Source organism: Poeciliopsis prolifica, unplaced genomic scaffold (genome assembly GCF_027474105.1).
Source record: "Poeciliopsis prolifica strain line A6 unplaced genomic scaffold, Auburn_PproV2 SCAFFOLD007, whole genome shotgun sequence".
In the NCBI taxonomy this organism is placed as follows: Eukaryota; Metazoa; Chordata; class Actinopteri; order Cyprinodontiformes; family Poeciliidae; genus Poeciliopsis; species Poeciliopsis prolifica.
Genome location: NW_026562382.1, coordinates 13,610,776 through 13,628,853, shown reverse-complemented (window position 1 = coordinate 13,628,853; position 18,078 = coordinate 13,610,776). Strand labels below are relative to the sequence as shown.

The following is an 18,078-nucleotide window of genomic DNA, read 5'->3' as shown; positions in this document are numbered from 1 at the left end:
CTGAGGTTCACATTAATCATTCTGCTCTTACTGAAAAATTAAAACATAAAAAACAATAACGTTGAGGCCCTATATTGCTGCTGTTTGAAAAAGACCTTTTCTCCGTTCTGTTTGATTCAATATAATATAACACAAAAACATAACTTCAGAGCCAAAAGACTTTTTTGTTTTCAGGATTTAACTTTCCAACTTCTGAATCTGTGGTTTTGCTTCTGCCTTCTGAAATTTGAGGTGCACACACACTGGAACAAAACACCACACATAATGAGCAGGGTGGTGACCTCCTTTAGCATTGTGTGTCTGTTTGTAAAATGGGCGATCTCATCCTGGTTTCACAAGTAAAGTTCTCTGATTTCATCTCAGGTTGAATCACTGTATATTATAGCTGTACGTGCTGTATATAAAGGCAGCGTACTACAGGCGTTTCCAACACTATCCTCTTTCTGATACCTGAACGTCAGGCAGGAGACAAAAAATATGGTAAGATGTGAATTTGTTAGTTGGAACTACAAAGTTTCACTTATAGATTAAGATTTATTTTTTTAAACTATGTCTAACTCTATTGAAAGCAGTATTCTTCAATAAAGTTACATATATTGTTGTATTTACAGCGTGAGTGCATCTCCATTCATGTGGGCCAAGCTGGGGCTCAGATTGGTAATGCATGCTGGGAGCTGTACTGTCTGGAACATGGGATCCAGCCAGATGGACAAATACCAAATGACAAGACCACTGGAGGGGATGATTCCTTCAATACCTTCTTTAGTGAGACAGGGGCAGGAAAACACGTTCCCAGGGCCATCTTTGTCGACCTTGAGCCCACTGTCATTGGTAAGTGACAGATATTTTTTTACATATTTAAAATATATACTGTATATGGGCATTTGAGAATTTAAGAGCATTTTGTATTTTTTTCTACAATTTATTAGCACAGTTTAATTTATGCACAAATGATTGATTATCTACCTTAGATGGTGAAAGTTTCTTTGTGCTATCATTAAGTGTGATTCTAGAGTATTTAGAGTACTGTAATCCTGCATATATATATATATATATATATATATATATATATATATATATATATATATATATATATATATATATATATATATATATATATAGATATATATATTTGTCTGTTTGTTTGGTTAATTTATTGCTCATTTACAGATGAGGTGCGTACAGGAACCTACCGTCAGCTGTTCCACCCTGAGCAGATGATTACAGGAAAAGAAGATGCTGCCAACAACTATGCCCGTGGTCACTACACCATTGGCAAAGAGATCATAGATCTTGTTTTGGACAGAACACGTAAACTGGTGAGTCTACAAGAGCAAAGATCACATAGTTTATAATATGCAAGCATATTACTATTTAGTCATTTTAACATAATATGAATATGTGATTTTCAGGCTGATCAGTGCACTGGTCTGCAAGGTTTCCTTATCTTCCACTCCTTTGGTGGTGGTACCGGCTCAGGTTTTACCTCCCTGCTAATGGAGAGGCTGTCTGTTGATTATGGAAAAAAGTCAAAGCTTGAGTTTGCCATCTATCCGGCACCCCAGGTTTCTACAGCAGTAGTGGAGCCTTACAACTCCATTCTAACCACACACACCACACTGGAGCACTCTGACTGTGCCTTCATGGTGGACAATGAAGCCATCTATGATATCTGCCGCAGAAACCTTGACATTGAGAGACCAACCTACACCAACCTGAACAGGCTTATCAGCCAGATTGTGTCTTCAATCACAGCATCTCTCCGCTTTGATGGAGCTCTGAATGTTGACCTGACAGAGTTCCAGACCAACTTGGTCCCATATCCTCGTATCCACTTCCCTCTGGCCACTTACGCCCCAGTGATCTCTTCTGAGAAAGCCTACCATGAACAACTATCTGTGGCTGAGATCACTAACACCTGCTTTGAACCAGCTAATCAGATGGTGAAATGTGACCCACGTCGTGGTAAATACATGGCTTGCTGTCTGCTATACCGTGGCGATGTTGTACCCAAAGATGTCAACTCGGCCATTGCCGCCATCAAGACCAAACGTACCATCCAGTTCGTGGACTGGTGTCCCACAGGGTTCAAGGTGGGGATCAACTACCAGCCTCCAACTGTGGTTCCTGGAGGAGACCTTGCTAAGGTGCAAAGAGCTGTGTGCATGCTGAGCAACACCACCGCCATCGCTGAGGCCTGGGCCAGGCTTGACCACAAGTTTGATCTCATGTATGCCAAGAGAGCCTTTGTCCACTGGTATGTTGGAGAGGGAATGGAGGAGGGAGAGTTCTCAGAGGCTAGAGAAGATTTGGCTGCTTTGGAGAAAGATTACGAAGAGGTGGGCACTGACAACGTAGATGACGATAATGATGAAGAGGAATACTAAGCAGTAATACTAAGCCTGTTTTTTGACAAAGCTCTTCTGGCTTTAAGAGCATTTACACAGCTTAATGTTTTGCAGCAAGTTGAAATATAAAAAACAGAGACCCTATCCATTATATGTAAATCTGGTTATATATTAGACCAAAATTAATTATGCAGGTTCAAAATTAAACAATTGTGGAAAATAAGTCAAACAATTTTTTTTCGTCTATTTGTTTATTCTTTTTGAGATATAGAAAAAATCTATATCGGGTACCCAACTTTTTTTGATGATATAACTTTTATTCAACTACAAATAAAGTAGGCAATTTTTGGCTAAGGCCCTGCTTAACACACAAACAGCTTGGGCAAAACTCACAAAACTACAAAAAGATGAAAAATCAACATATTTTTTCCAATCAAATCCCAATAATCTTACATTTGAAAGGCTTGAACTGTACATTGGGGCACTCAGTAATAAAATAAATTTAATTTCACTTGTCCAAGCATTGTCTATTTTGAAAATGTACTAATAGTATTGTAATCATTTGGTGTGGTGTCATCAAAAAGTTTCAGCCCTAACCAGAACACAGTTGCTCTTTTATTTAAGCATTTCTTTCAGCTTTTTTGTCAGTCTAGAAAACTTAGACCAAACCTTCTACTTTCTTCCCCTCCCCCCATGTATCCTCTCCCATGAGGAATGCAAGTTATGAAAGGACTTCTATGTCAGTTTCTACGTACCATTCAGCTGTGACTCGGTTAGAGTGAGGACCATGGAGAATAACTGATGTCCTCACTGACTGGGGTTGTTTGTACAGCTCATTCTCAGACAGCGGGTTGTAGCAACAATAGGATCCCAGTTCAGTTTTGCATGCATGTATGAATAACAGCTTTGTGGTTCTATTTGAGCAGTTTTATTTAGTTTAGTCTTGTGTTATGCTGTACTTTACATTTGTTTCAATGTTTTAACTCTGTTTTGAATTTATCACAAATTATATAGCTACATAAAAAAACAGTGTATCATTTCTTTTAATGCAATCTTTTAGCATTGTCATTATGTGTTCTCTATTTGTTATATAATTAAAGCATATGTCTACCATGTTCAATGCCGACAATAAAAAAAAAATGTATTCCATCCAATTCAACTTTGTGTGATTATTCACTTCATAAATTTGGCCATGAAAGCAAGTGTGTAGAAACAACTGTAAAAGTTTATTACAGTCAAATTTGTGCTTGTAAGTGATTCAAGGTAAAAAACAAAAGTAATTTTAGCATTTCAGGTATTGTCCACAAATATAAATGAACATAAAAAAAACAAGATTTTAAACCTATTTGAACTGTCAAATAGGGGAATTAAACTGATTAAACTGATTCCTTCAGAACTTGTGTTTTTGCAATGCCCGAAACACTGTATAAATAAATGTGTTTTAAGGTGGCTATAATGAAAAGCAACGGCAGGAACTTGCCCCTTTTTTTCCCTTAACTGCTGATCCCTCCCGCCAGTGAACTATGCAGCTGCTGTCTGTGGTTTACTGCCAGCCCCCTTCACATCCTTGTGTATATAAGCCCCGGCTCTCCCTTTTTTCTGCACTTCTGCCTTGTGTCTGAATCCTCATCGTCAGTCGAAGGACAAGCAGACAAAATGGTGAGTAGCTGCATAGCTGATGACATGGCTTGGAAATTTCCACTGTCTATTTTCATTGTTTAGCTTCAACATGTGAGCCTCTTAAAGCTAAGTTGCCTCTACTGAAATAAATGTTTTGAAACAATGGAAAGTTTTTCCATGTAAGCAGCAGCCAATGGGAATGCATTTTACATAACAAAGCCTTTCAGAGAGTCTTTATTGACTATTTGGAGGAGGGAAGTGAGTGTATTTGTAATTCAGTATAAAATGAACAATTCACATAGACTTCTATTATGTGTTTGACAAAACTAGATCAGATAATTGAGAATTCATATGTTACAAAACTTTTTTTATTACAAGATGTGTATCATGTCAGTATGTCATGTTAAGAAGCAAAAACATATCCAAAAAAGGACAAAAAGAACATCTAGATTTACTGGTCTCTTTTCTCAGTGGGACTGGTCATGGTAATCGTGGCAGTGGGAGGGTTGAAATAAACAGGAAAGAGAAAAGAGGAGTGGTTTGCCTGCAATACAAGCGAGATGGCAGACATTTTGTAAGGAATCTTTGCTTTAGGAAATGTGGAGAAAGAGGAAGAGAGAGAGGGAGAGAGAGAGACATCCCTAAGTGTTACACAGCACTACAGTCTGCAGCTGTGGACAGGATGGGAGGAGGGATTCAAATGGGGGAGGGGATGAGGAAAGGGAGGAATACAGAAATGGGAGGTGTGAGTAAGAATTTTCCATCTTCTTGACGCATAGCCTTCCTGTCTGCCAAATTTTCTATTTTTTTCTATTTTTCAAGACACAATGGAGACTTCCTTATGTTTCAGTGACGCCCACATATGCTTCTTAGTTACTCTAGTGCCTGCAGTATTTAGTGTTTTAATTCAAGCTCTGTGTGCAAACATTCTCACAAAGTAATCAACTTCTCTCCTATTTCTTTAGCGTGAGTGTATTTCTATGCATGTTGGCCAAGCTGGAGCCCAAATGGGCAACGCATGTTGGGAGCTGTACTGTCTTGAACATGGAATCCAGCCAGATGGTCAGATGCCTTCTGACAAGACTATTGGAGGAGGGGATGACTCCTTCAACACATTCTTCAGTGAAACAGGGGCAGGAAAGCATGTACCCAGAGCCATCTTTGTCGATTTGGAACCTACTGTCATTGGTCAGCAGTCTATAGATGAACAATCATTTAGAAATATTTGATGTTGTGAACTGGTTTTCATTTAAATTTTTTTATTGCTCATTTACAGATGAGGTGCGTACAGGAACCTACCGTCAGCTGTTCCACCCTGAGCAGCTTATTACAGGAAAGGAAGATGCTGCCAACAACTACGCTCGTGGTCACTACACCATTGGCAAGGAGATCATAGATCTTGTTCTAGATAGGACACGTAAGCTGGTGAGGGTTTGAAGAATATTTGCTCTAGCTTTACAGCATTTTGATTTCTTGAGAGGTTGTGGTTAACTTATACTTCTGGCTGGAGTCAATTTCTAATTCCTCACAAACCATTTTTTTCAGGCTGATCAGTGCACTGGTCTGCAGGGTTTTCTCATCTTCCACTCCTTTGGTGGAGGAACTGGTTCTGGTTTTACCTCCCTGCTGATGGAAAGACTCTCTGTCGACTATGGGAAAAAGTCCAAGCTTGAATTTGCTGTCTACCCGGCACCCCAGGTTTCTACAGCAGTAGTGGAGCCTTACAACTCCATTCTAACCACACACACCACACTGGAGCACTCTGACTGTGCCTTCATGGTGGACAATGAAGCCATCTATGATATCTGCCGCAGAAACCTTGACATTGAGAGACCAACCTACACCAACCTGAACAGGCTTATCGGCCAGATTGTGTCCTCTATCACAGCATCTCTCCGCTTTGATGGAGCTCTGAATGTTGACCTGACCGAGTTCCAGACCAACTTGGTCCCATATCCTCGTATCCACTTCCCTCTGGCCACTTATGCTCCAGTGATCTCTGCTGAAAAAGCCTACCATGAACAACTATCTGTGGCTGACATCACTAACGCATGCTTTGAACCAGCTAATCAGATGGTGAAGTGTGACCCACGTCATGGTAAATACATGGCTTGCTGTCTGCTATACCGTGGCGATGTTGTACCCAAAGATGTCAACTCGGCCATTGCCGCCATCAAGACCAAACGTACCATCCAGTTCGTGGACTGGTGTCCCACAGGGTTCAAGGTGGGGATCAACTACCAGCCTCCAACTGTGGTTCCTGGAGGAGACCTTGCTAAGGTGCAAAGAGCTGTGTGCATGCTGAGCAACACCACCCGCCATCGCTGAGGCCTGGGCCAGGCTTGACCACAAGTTTGATCTCATGTATGCCAAGAGAGCCTTTGTCCACTGGTATGTTGGAGAGGGAATGGAGGAGGGAGAGTTCTCAGAGGCTAGAGAAGACATGGCTGCTTTGGAGAAGGATTATGAAGAGGTGGGCACTGACAGCATGGGAGATGAAGATGAAGAAGGAGAGGAGTATTAAAGGGGCCAAAACCAGCACACATTCCAAATGGTGCTCTGAATAGAGCACATTCCCAGCAACATACATAAATGCTGAGAAAGTGATCTGTCAGTATTATCAATAAAGGCTCAAATGAATGAACTAGGTGAATTGTGATCTTTTTGAAAGTCAAAGGCATAGCAAATTAAGGTTCAAAGACCTATTCATCATGGGCATCAATTGTCCAAAGCAAATAAAGAAGCAAAAGCAATCGGGAGACATTTTTTCTGTGACACACTTCACATGACTGCCTGAAAGGTACTGCACAACTCTATTAATAAATGTGACTCGTAATCAGAGTTGGCTAGAGTATTCAAATATTACTCCTCTTACTCAAGTAAGAAGAGCACTTCATCAACATATTTTACTGAATTAGAACTATGTCCACAGTAAAGCAAAAAAGCATAATGTGCTAAGCTTAAAATATTATTTGTAATTTATAATTTAGAATGTGTCAGACATACAAACATATGAACTTATTTTCAAATTCTTATGTTTTACAGATTAAAATGGAAATCAATTCAAATAAATAACATAACATTATACTACATCATAAAGTAACAAATCCAGGATGAAGAAACAGGAGGAATTTTACAGATACAATTAGTTCAATATAAAACATATAAACTAACACACACAATAGGTAATGTAAATGCAACAGGTTAAATTTCCTTTGAGATGACAGAAAAAGAGACAATATTAAACATTGGGGACAATGTTATGTTGTATAGGATGTTTAACGTTGTCCCCAATTTCTTATTTTATGTCCATTGTTATCATTATCCTTGATGTTTAAGGTTATAGCTGATGCTTACTGTACCTGGAATGTTTTACTTTATCTCCAGTGTTTAACGTAAAAGCAAACTTTTCCAGAGATGAAGTTTGACATCTGATAAACATCGGCAGTAATGTTAAACATCAAGGGTAACGTTAAGCATTATCCGTGATTAAGTACAAAATCAGGGACGTTAAATATCTTGCATGTTAAATGGTAAACATCGGATGGCATTAAACAGCCACGATAACACTGATTGTTAAACATCAGACCATAACAATAACCAGTGGTGGCTAAAGCTTAACATTGACGATGTTAAACCTTGAAGATAAATATTTGGGGGCAGCTTAATTTTCACATGATTCATTAATTTGATTTCAAGTCTACAAATCTTATAACCTCAAAGTGTTTTTAATTAAACGTCTAATGTTCAGTTCCTTTACAACTCTGAAATTAGTAATTCAAATATAGTAACACGTATTGTAGAAGTCCATATTACTCGGTTTATTAAGGAAATCGACCGTTTTTCCCAGAGTAAAATGGTTAAACACACAGCTTGTGTAGCTCGGTGTAAATTGGCAAGGCGTTAATAATTCTTCTGTTGCTGTATGATTGTTACTTAAATTGTCATTATTACTATTACGTATTCATAGAGTTTCTTGCTTTATGAGTTAGTTGGTAACTATTTTGTCTAAGTAATATAATTTGTTGTCTCTTTTGCACAACATATTGAACAGGAACACGAATATAATAACATGTTCTTAATTGAACAATTTTGATTATTAGGGCATTGCAAGTCATTACATTGAAACGATGTACAGTATAGGATTAACTAAGTCTTCTTCCCTATTAATACATGAGATTTGTACATGTCTGTGTTTAATTTAATTGCAATAAGAACTTTCCTCTGCGATACTATTTCATTCTCGCAGACACCTGTGAATTTAAATTTTTTTTTAAGAAGGTAGGATATTCTAAAAAGATTAATGCATACAACTGCGATTGCTTTTCATTTTAAACGGATAGGGTATTCTGTTGAAAGGAAGTGATATTTTTGTGGTTTTTGTCGTGCATATAAATTGTTCCAATGATGTGCCAAGAATAACTCCAAAGCTTCATTCTCGTCACTCAAAGAATGTTATCCAATGATAATATTTAACATTAACACAACCCGCTATAGTTTTCAGTTTGTAAACATGACAGTATACGTTTTAGACGGCTAGCACAGATAGTCAGAACACCGGCTTTTTAATTAACGTAGTTGAATCAACCATAGACATGGAATCAACGAGCCCAACATGAGAGTGGGCGGGGCTTGTGACGTATCGTGAACGCTAGTATTTTCTAGACGCCTTCCGTCCGCTCGCAGTGACGTAGTGGGCACGGCTCAGACCAACACTCAACGTAAACTGGGTAAACAGTCTTCATGTCCTCCTTACTGAAACCACGGGAGCACAGCACGAGGCTTTGACCATAACTGTAGTGACACTGTATCGCCGGAAAACATTCGTGACGAGACATCTTGGAAGCAAAACAGAAGAGGGAGGTGGCTACTTGGTTGTCACAAGAGAAAATTATTCCACAAGACATATTAACTGTCATCTGTGCGGAGGACAAACGGCTCAACTGCCTGGATCGTAACACTTGAAAGGTGGGTAATTTTTGTCTGTGGCATGTAAAGTGTGGCTACCACCAACTGCCCTTACACTCAGTTGTTTGTTTATAATAAACCCAAATTCACCATAAAAGGAAGATGTGGCTCTGATATTCTGAATTAACGGTAACTCCCCCAACTGTTCGCACTGAAACAGCACAGCACCTGTGCGTGTAAATATACATTTGCCGTGTTTAGGCTTCTGACAGGCCTACTGTCATGACAGCAGCAGTTGTCAGATGCCACAGTCCTGCATACAACTTGTGTGAGCGCATGGAGTTCCCCGAGGGGAGATAAAAAGTTAAGTTTAGTTTAGTTTCTCCTGAGCCCCGAAGCCCCCCTCTGCTTGGAAACTGCTGCAGCAGGAGACTGATGACTAACGTGTTGCCGCTGTTATAAATTTGCTGACTGCACTCAGGTCAAGGACACTAGAATTCTTACTTTAAAAAGCGTTTTTAATGCTTCAAACAAACTACTATTTCTAACTGAAGTTTAACAATATATTTTATTATTTTTAAAATGCTTAAAAGTAACTATAACTGCTATACTTTAGCAATGAGCACAGTATAGTGTTATTTTAAGCATCAATTTGCAATGCATGTGTCACATTATTTAAACAACGTAGGCATTTTTAATAAAACTTAAGCCATTATGGATGTTTTATTAGCATATTAAAAAAAATATGCTGCTTTTTAAAAAGTGTCATGTTTATTTTTTCAGATCTAATGCATGATTAACTCCTCAGATAGCTTTACTTTGCAAACCAAATTTAAAGCTGGAGAAACTACACAATCCACTTTGCATTTTTCATGAACAGTATTGTTTTTATTTTATGGCATCTTTGCTAAAATACGTATCAAGAATATTTTATTTAATATTATTTTGATAGTTTTGGTTATTCTGTCACAGCTGTTCAACATGTATTTTTGTAATTGCCTTAATGGACAATAATAATATTCAGAAAGTTATTCACCCTGATTAAATATGAGTAAATGATTGAATTTCAGAGGGGTGTTCTAAAGAGTGACCAGAGGCGATTATGGTGAACTATTATAGTTTGCTGGGAGTATCCAGGAATGCTTCGCAGGATGACATCAAGAAGGCGTAAGTACAATAAGAGTATTTGATGGCTGTCTGTGGTATGGTCAAGTATGAAAAAAATAACTTTATTTCAAATGTAACTTATTGCTGCCCTGGCCATTTAGGCTTGGCTAAATGACAGGACATTTATAATTTTTAGTTTCATTTCCATTAATACAACTATTTTTATTATAATGTTATGCTATAAAATACTTTTTTTTTTTCAGTTTGTGTGGTTGTATAGTTGAGATTGGCATTTGTCTTTGAATATCTGGTGCAGGTACAGGAAATTGGCCCTGAAATGGCATCCGGATAAAAATCCAGACAACAAGGAAGAGGCAGAGAGAAAATTCAAAGAAGTTGCTGAGGCCTATGAAGTCCTGTCTGACAGTAAGTCATATTTTAAAGATTTATGTTGGTGTGTTTTAAACTCCTCACACTTTACTCAATTAAATTTAAGTTAGAATAAAGAAAAAACGCTTTTACCAGTCATTGAGATCGTCTTTCAAGCAATCAAAAAAAAAAAAAAAGAGGTCTCTCATTCACAATGTACTAATGGTGCAGCATTTAAAATGCAGTTTTAACATATTGGTATTAATTTCTTACCCTAGCACTTTTATTTATGGGTGTTATTTATTTTATTTTTTTCTTTTTTTCAACAGAAAGCAGACGAGATGCATATGACAGATATGGAAATGACAATGTGCGGCACTCAGGTAAATACACGTACCTGATGTATAGAAGATAAGTGTTTTAAAGCAACTTACTTTAATTGATATCTTTTGGCATTAGCAATCTACAACTTATTTTTCAGTTATTGATATAGTGATACTTGCCTCATTCACTAAATCTGACATCATAATTTCCCAGGTTCTACCACTACAGACTTCTCAGACCTCCCAGAATTCACCTTCACATTTCGCAACCCGGATGAGGTGTTCAGAGAGTTTTTTGGTGGACAGGATCCTTTTGCTAGCTTTTTTGGTATGTCAAACTTTTGGGACAAGGTTAAATTATTTTCTCTCCATGACTTTAAAACATTTTTGAATTTTCTTCTCAGTTAGGAAATGGATGTAGATAAATGAAAAAGTCATTAAAGTAACTGATCTCACCTGTACTGGACAAAAATTAGTAGAAATCATCATCCCTTTCCTCGATGCCTTTCCTTCTATATTTATGGGCTGATATATGCTGACATGACTGCAATTCTCATCCAGATGACTTTGCATCGTTTGGAGTCCCACATTCTCGCCTTGGCCCCAGTCGATTTTTCTCTTTTCCCTCATCTGGAGGTAAACACCTAAGGGCTCAATGCAATAATAAGCAATTTCATATTATGTTTTCAGTTAAAATAGCTTGTTAAATCTTGTTTTTTTATATTTAACAAATGGTGCTTATCTGCAAAAAATTCTGTTTTTCTTTTTTTTTCTTTTCTGCAGTTGAATTTAGCTCTTTTTCCTCCTCTTTCGGTGGTCTCGGCGGGATGGAGAGCATGGGAGGTCCTAACTTCAGATCGGTTTCTACCTCCACTCGCATTGTAAATGGAAAAAGCACCACCACCAAAAGGTATGTGAAACGTCCTCTTATAAAGCCATTCAGGCAATTAAATACTTCCATTAAAGTAATTTTTTCTTTCTGATGAAGTGCATTTTTTTTCTTTTTCACTGATCCTAGTTTGTTTTATTTGTAGGATAAATGAAAATGGGAAGGAGAGGATAGAGATTGAAGAGGATGGGGTATTAAAGAGTGTTCTTATCAATGGTAAGAAACTGAACACTATAAGTGGTGAGAAATGTGGAAATATTTTAATTTAGTCATGAGGATATTTTTCCCATTCTCACTCTGTTAACCTTTCTCCAGTTTCATGTTTATAAAATGGAATAATTCCTATTCAGTCTATCAATATAGTCTCCATATTTAACTTCCTTAAATAAGAGCTAAGAGTTTTATTTACTTTTATTGTGTTTATGTTATTATTAAACTCTCAAAAGGACACAAATTCCTGTTTAAATTACTGATATGAGACCTAAAAAATGAGACCACAGTAAATCACCTTCACACTTTTTCCATCTTTATTGTGAGATTATTCTAGGCAATTCAACCGAAAAACAAACAAGTCTGTTAATAGGAAATGCATATTAAACTAAAACAAAGTTAACATATGGGTTCTCTTTCTTAAAACTACTGTATGCACTGCTGTTAAAACTGTCACTATGTTGTGACAGCATGGTGTAAGACAGGGGTGGGCAATCCTGGTCCTCGAGGGCCAGTGTTGTGCAACTCTTAGATATCTCCCTGGTCCAACACACTTGAATCCAATAACTGAACCACACCTACTGCAGTCAAGTTCTCCAGAGTCTTGCTAATGATCTCATCATTTGACTCAGGTGTGTTGAAGTAGATATACATCTAAAAGTTGCAGGAGTCCGGCCCTCGAGGCCTGGAGTTGCCCACCCTGGTGGAAGAAATAATCTGTGAAAAAATCTTATTTCCTCCAAAAATAGATTAAAAATAATCTTCAAAAACTATGAGTTGTATAGTTGTGACTATTTTGGAAGACATTGATCATGTCTATTGGTCATGGCAGCAGGGGTGGATGGTCGTCTGGCACACCAGGCAATGCCCGGTGGGGTGATGGACAAATTTGGGCTGGACTAAGGCTGTTAAAATGTAACCAAAACAGTATATTAAAAATAAGTTTTATTGACTGCAATGTCCAATGCTTAATTTTCTTAATGGATTTTCTTGGACTAATCCAAAGAAATCCCTCAGACCTTCTTGGCCTGCCCCTCTTGCCTCTTCCCTCTTCCAAGGTTCCAAGGTTATACATTTTTCATTTCATCTGACCGGAGTAGAGAAGCAAGTGGTTATTTGGTGGGGGGGGCCCAGAAAAGCTGCAAGAAGAAAAGCAAAAAAAGCCTCTAAATGGACGCAGAAAAGCCAAACTAACTCATATGTTTACCACACAAACTTCGACCGCTGGAACAGATTGAGGGCTGGAGAAGCAGGGAGAATTAGCGATACAATGGATTCGTCGTCGTTGGAGGAAGATGAGAGACGTGACCCAGAGATAGATTGAGGAAGAGGTCAGATTAGCTGCTGTTATCCCGGTAAGAAGGAGTCGAAATGTTTATGAAGACGCACATTTTACATGGGGAGGAGGGCAGGTTTTTGTGTGTGTGGGTAAATATTTTAGAGGGATAGCCTACATCTAAGCTGGCAACGCAAAAGGCAAAAAAGTAAGGAAAAAATAGAACAGTTTGAAAACATGTTAAAAAAAAAAATTAGAAACACATTTTTACTAAATAGTATCTGGGGGAGTTGTAGTCTAAATGTAGAAATGCTCACCATAATAAATGTTCACAAGTCTAATTTTATTTAATCAAACATAAAAGTTGGCCAATAATATTAGGTTGTAGTGTTATGAGGGATTGGTGCACAAAACTGAAGTTTTCTGCAAACTGTGTGAAAGAGTGATAACTTCTTTTGTAGCATTTGTTTTATAATAATGCTATTCTAAATTAATATTCTGTGCAACTTAGTATGTTATTTTGATATAAAGTTATGGTTTGCAGCAAGTGTTACGGCCTCCACTAAATTTGACCATAAAATCTTACTGAAACAACGGCTCTAACGCTACTTCATATAACATGAAGACTAATCTTAACATTTTTATAAGTAATTAATTAGTTTAACCATATGATGTATAAACATAACCACCTCTTCTTGTGTGTTTCTTATAGGTGTGGAAGATGAAATGGCTCTCGCAGTTGAGCTCAGCAGAAGAGAAGGAGAGAAGTCCTCTAAGAAATCCTCCATCATGAACGAATCAGCCCACCACAACGACCGCTCTGCGACTCCCCTTCGCTCATTTAGTGCAGCTCCCAGCTACAATCATGTGGCTACAGGGGACAGCGAAGATGATGAAGATGAAGACCTTCAGATGGCTTTGGCGTGCAGCCTGTCAGAAATGGAGGCCCAGCAGAAAGCCAATTCTACTAACTTCATATCAGGTGCTCGGGGTTGGGGCAGAACCAAATGTGGTAAAATTGAGAAGGGCTGCACGAGAGAAGGGCTTGTAAATGGACAAAAAGTTAATTTGTCCAGTGGTTGCAAAGTAGCTGCAGGAGAGCGAGATGATGGAGGTCACTTTGAATCTGGCACAAGATCTGGAAATATTATTGAAACGAAGCAAAAGGGAACCAAAGAGCCATCCCCAGCTGCTGCTACAAGTGAAGAAAAGGTCAAACCTGCAGCAAAAACATCTGAAGGCTGTGTGAAAAAGAAAATGTGTGGGTGTGTTATGTGCTAGTGTGGTTTAAATGCATATTTGGGAAGGCTTCCCATGCTTATACTTACCATGGTGTCAACTAACCACACTGCATTGTGAGTGCAAAAATCCTTCTTCAAGGTTAAAGATTTTGATGTCAAAAATAGCAGTTGAAAGAAACAAACTTTAAAGTCTTGGAGTGTTTGTTTTCAGTGTGTAATCTTGACTTCTGCTCATGAGGTCAGGTGAACCTCAAAATTAAACTTGTTTGGATTTGTAGCTGCAAAGGACATCAAATGATTGTTTCTGAATGACTGTGCATGTGCCAGTTTTAATATTTTCACAGATGGGAAAGGGAATGTCTGAGTAGGATGAGAGCTGACAGGGGGAATGTGTAGAAAGTTAGATGAGAAACACTTTGAGTTTTGTATTCTTAAGAGAAATTATTAGAAATTGGGGATAGTGTGTTTTTTGGATTTGAGCTACAAAACATTTGGTTTCAGTGAGAAGGTTTGAAGTGGGATTGTTCATTAACAGGTTGGTGCTAAGGAATTAGATGAAAAATATTAGGTTCTTTTTAAAGAACAAGCAAAAGCCTTATGACAATGAAACGTGTAAAACGAGCTCTCTGTTTGTCTAAGTGTGTGGGTTAACTGCAATTCTGCCACAGAATGTTCTCGTTCAGACTCTATGGCAAAGGCTCAGTAATTGAAATGTGCATCACACAGGATGTTCTGTGGCAGTTTTTGTCTTTGATTAGATAAGTCTGTAATTTACTGAGAATCATTGATTAAAAATGAAATTATTTGAAGCACAACATCTGAACTTAGACATGTTCAAAATGCACACAGTTTTCTTAACAAACTACCTTAAAGAACAGAGTAATTAAATGTACAGTGCCTTGGGAAAGTACTTCTTGGATAATTTTAGCTCAAACGTTTTATACCGCCAATGTAGGCGAAAGGCGTACCAAATGAAACTTTTTGATCTAGATGATAAGCGCCTTAAATAATGCCTGACCTAACACAGAACATCACCTTCAAGACACCATCCCCATTGTAAGACATGGTGGTGGCAGCATCATTCTGTGGGTATATTCTTCTTTTGAAAGAATGAAGATGGTCAGTGTTGACTGGAAGGTGAATAGAAGTAAACAAAGTAAAGTACAAAGAAACTTTACAAGTCTACAGACTTGTAAAGAGTCTGTAGAAGAGTCAAAGATGTGGTGGTTCTCCTTCCAGTGGCACTGAGCAGACAGCCATAGCTGCATCTCTATAGCTAACTCTAAAGATACTCTTTAGAGTTAGAAAGGCGTAGTCAAATACCTTAAAATGGATGCTAACTGATCAAATCTATCCAATCTAACTAAGCTTGATCTGTTTTACTTTTGGTTAAAAATGCCTTTAGAGGTGCAAAGCTATACTGGAATGAATCAGTAGAGCTGATGTTATTAAGGTATAGCTTCAGAATACTATCAGAGCTACACTTACCTTGAATTGGATTGTTGTGACTTCAGGGAAGTAGTTGGTCCTTCACCTGGAGGTCACTGGTGCAATTCCCAACTTTCTCGGTTTTCATTCAGTGATCTTGGACAAGAGACTAAAATCCCAAGTTGCTTCAGAATAGTTTGGCTACGGGTAAGCTGCTTTAGATAAAAGCATCCTCTTACTTGATAAAGTGCAAATTTGTCATTTCTACTATTTCTTTTTAAGAAATAACCAACAGATGAAGACAATAGCAAATAAATTATGTTACAAATTTAAAAAAATGTGAGGTTGCCATTTATCTTCCCGTTTATATTTTTATGCACTCTTTACTCTCACCATTGCACTGTAATGGCACATTACTTAAACTACAGTAATAAATCTTTATGTGCACATTAAAGTGTAGAATTTAATAGGTACAGAGAGCTTGTGTGTGTGTGCGTGTTAGTGTGGGCTATTGCTATGATTGGTGCTGACTTATTTGAGAAAACTTTGTTTTAGACCTTGAATGAGGAAAAAAATCATGTTTAATGGTCCAATAGTAACTGTGAAAAGGATTGTTTTTATAGAAATTGCATCTTAAGTTAAGAACAGTCTTGCTGGTGCCAAATGCCAAAACATAAAAAGTAAGTTAGCAGTAGTGTCTAGTGTTAAAGCTATAGACCAGCCAGTCTGACTTATTTTTCTGGTTCCTCATACATGTTAATGTTCTGGCACACACATTTCATCGGTGCTTTAATTGTTTCACGTTTTGAGTGTTTTGGATACAATTATTACTATCACTGGCAAAGGAAAAGGAAATAAATGAATTATATTGAACGAATAAAAGATCATTCCTCCTCTTAATTGTTAGTATGAAGAACAACACCCTTAACAATAAAGAGGAGGAATGGTAGAATGTTGTATTAATTGCCTTGCAATATTGTTCTAGTTTGCACTACAATGTTATTTTTTTAAACATTGCTTAATGAAAAATGACAAATAAAAATTGAGCCTAAAGATGAGTTTGGATTATTTTTTTCAGATTTTAATATTGCTTCTTTCAATCATCTTACTGTGTCTGAAATGATAGTTATATTTTTATTTCCGACTGGATATAAGTCCTGTCTCATAATTTACATAATCAAATATTTCATTTTAATCTCAGTGCATGAGTGAAAGCCCTGTCTTATACTTCCTGCTTCCTGTTTCAGACTCAGACTTCCAGCCCTTCACAAGCTAACCTGATTGGCTCTTGCTGCTCTGTGCCCTTAAGCCCAACTCGGAGGTAAAGGACCAGTGTGACTCTGAGACACCCTGAATATTAAACATTTTTCTCTCCTTCCTTTTGATCCCAATGTAGCTTCCTAGTGATCATCTTTAAGATAAACTGTAACGCCTTTTTTTAACATCTGTTTTTGCAGGTCAAAGGTCAGTCGCTACAATGCACTTTCTCTGCCCAAGATGTCTCCCATCTCGGAATTAAACTTTAAAAAACGTTGTATTTATTACTCTGTGTCTGTATTTGTAGCTGCTGGTAAAAAAAAAAAAAGAATGGAAACCAAGAAAATAGTTCTTTGTACTATAGTTTTTGATTGATTCTTCCTAAAGTTCTGCTTTAGAAAACTGGTGCAAAATATGTAAATCTTGTTCAAAGATTAGGAAATGACATATTTGCTTCATGAAGTTATTGGACAAATTAGGAACAATATATTCAAGATATAAAGCAGAGGAAATAAGATTTTCTCACTTTTCACTTGGATTAATTTTGTGTTAATTTCCCTGTTGTTGAAATAAGGATTAATTGTAATCATGGAGGCACAGTCAAATCTGCTTTTGAACAGAGTCAGCTGAATTGAACTTGATTGGACCTGAAAGGCTGGTCTAAAATTCAATAGGTCATTTTGTTTTTTTCTAATCAGTGAATGCACCATATGCAAAATCTGTGGAAAGTATGAGTTATGGGAGGCCGGAATTGAAGCTTTCTGAGATATTCAGAAATGAAGTCAGAGAAAGAAAATAAACATTTTACAATAACTCACATCTGTTGGTTATCCAAGCTGTGAGTAAGAGATTTGGAAAGACTTTCAGCAGATGACAGGAAGTCTACTTTCTGCACAGTCAAGTTGCTCAGTTTTTATTCTTTTTGAGCTTTCAACCTCTGTCATGAAACACTCTGGATATGGAAGTGTTGAGAGGCTTTTGGAAACGTTAGGATCTACATTCTCTGAGGAATGCAGATCTTACATTCCTTGAGCAAAGCCAACTAGATGAATCACTAAAATAAAATTCTGAAGACACTTTAAAATAAAATTCCCTAATAATT

The 18,078-nt window shown here is 37.5% G+C and overlaps 3 protein-coding genes across 4 annotated transcripts; all 3 read left to right on the top strand.

Annotated features, from left to right (window-relative positions):
• The first annotated feature begins 393 nt into the window (after positions 1-393).
• On the top strand, positions 394-3,389 carry LOC129361294 (tubulin alpha-1C chain-like). The gene is made up of 4 exons (XM_055032057.1): positions 394-480; positions 612-831; positions 1,171-1,319; positions 1,413-3,389. Exons 1-4 carry the CDS (start codon positions 478-480, stop codon positions 2,385-2,387), a joined length of 1,347 nt encoding a protein of 448 aa, XP_054888032.1. The 5' UTR covers positions 394-477; the 3' UTR covers positions 2,388-3,389.
• Positions 3,390-3,904: 515 nt separating this feature from the next.
• tuba8l3 (tubulin, alpha 8 like 3) lies at positions 3,905-6,612 on the top strand. Its single transcript, XM_055031364.1, is given in 5 exon segments — positions 3,905-4,007; positions 4,934-5,156; positions 5,245-5,393; positions 5,514-6,284; positions 6,286-6,612. Coding segments are annotated over 5 exon segments (1,353 nt in total). The 5' UTR covers positions 3,905-4,004; the 3' UTR covers positions 6,493-6,612.
• Positions 6,613-8,646: 2,034 nt separating this feature from the next.
• Positions 8,647-17,256, top strand: dnajb2 (DnaJ heat shock protein family (Hsp40) member B2). Of its 2 annotated transcripts, XM_055031366.1 has the most exons (11): positions 8,647-8,936; positions 9,947-10,043; positions 10,300-10,409; positions 10,682-10,735; positions 10,890-11,003; positions 11,237-11,311; positions 11,459-11,585; positions 11,710-11,780; positions 13,763-14,032; positions 16,967-17,040; positions 17,177-17,256. In XM_055031366.1, exons 2-10 carry the CDS (start codon positions 9,979-9,981, stop codon positions 16,993-16,995), a joined length of 915 nt encoding a protein of 304 aa, XP_054887341.1. In that variant the 5' UTR covers positions 8,647-8,936; positions 9,947-9,978; the 3' UTR covers positions 16,996-17,040; positions 17,177-17,256. The 2 variants fall into 2 exon arrangements, with proteins under 2 accessions (XP_054887341.1, XP_054887340.1); XM_055031365.1 differs by lacking the exons at positions 16,967-17,040; positions 17,177-17,256 and having other exon boundaries at positions 13,763-16,936.
• The last annotated feature ends 822 nt before the right edge of the window (positions 17,257-18,078 follow it).

Coding starts and splice junctions, on each gene's coding strand:
- LOC129361294 (XM_055032057.1), top strand. Junction 832..1,170: donor CCTTGAGCCCACTGTCATTG/GTAAGTGACAGA, acceptor GCTCATTTACAG/ATGAGGTGCGTACAGGAACC. Junction 1,320..1,412: donor TGGACAGAACACGTAAACTG/GTGAGTCTACAA, acceptor TGTGATTTTCAG/GCTGATCAGTGCACTGGTCT.
- dnajb2 (XM_055031365.1), top strand. CDS start 9,979: ATGGTGAACTATTATAGTTTGCTGGGAGTATCCAGGAATGCTTCGCAG. Junction 10,410..10,681: donor CTATGAAGTCCTGTCTGACA/GTAAGTCATATT, acceptor TTTTTTCAACAG/AAAGCAGACGAGATGCATAT. Junction 11,312..11,458: donor CTCTTTTCCCTCATCTGGAG/GTAAACACCTAA, acceptor TCTTTTCTGCAG/TTGAATTTAGCTCTTTTTCC.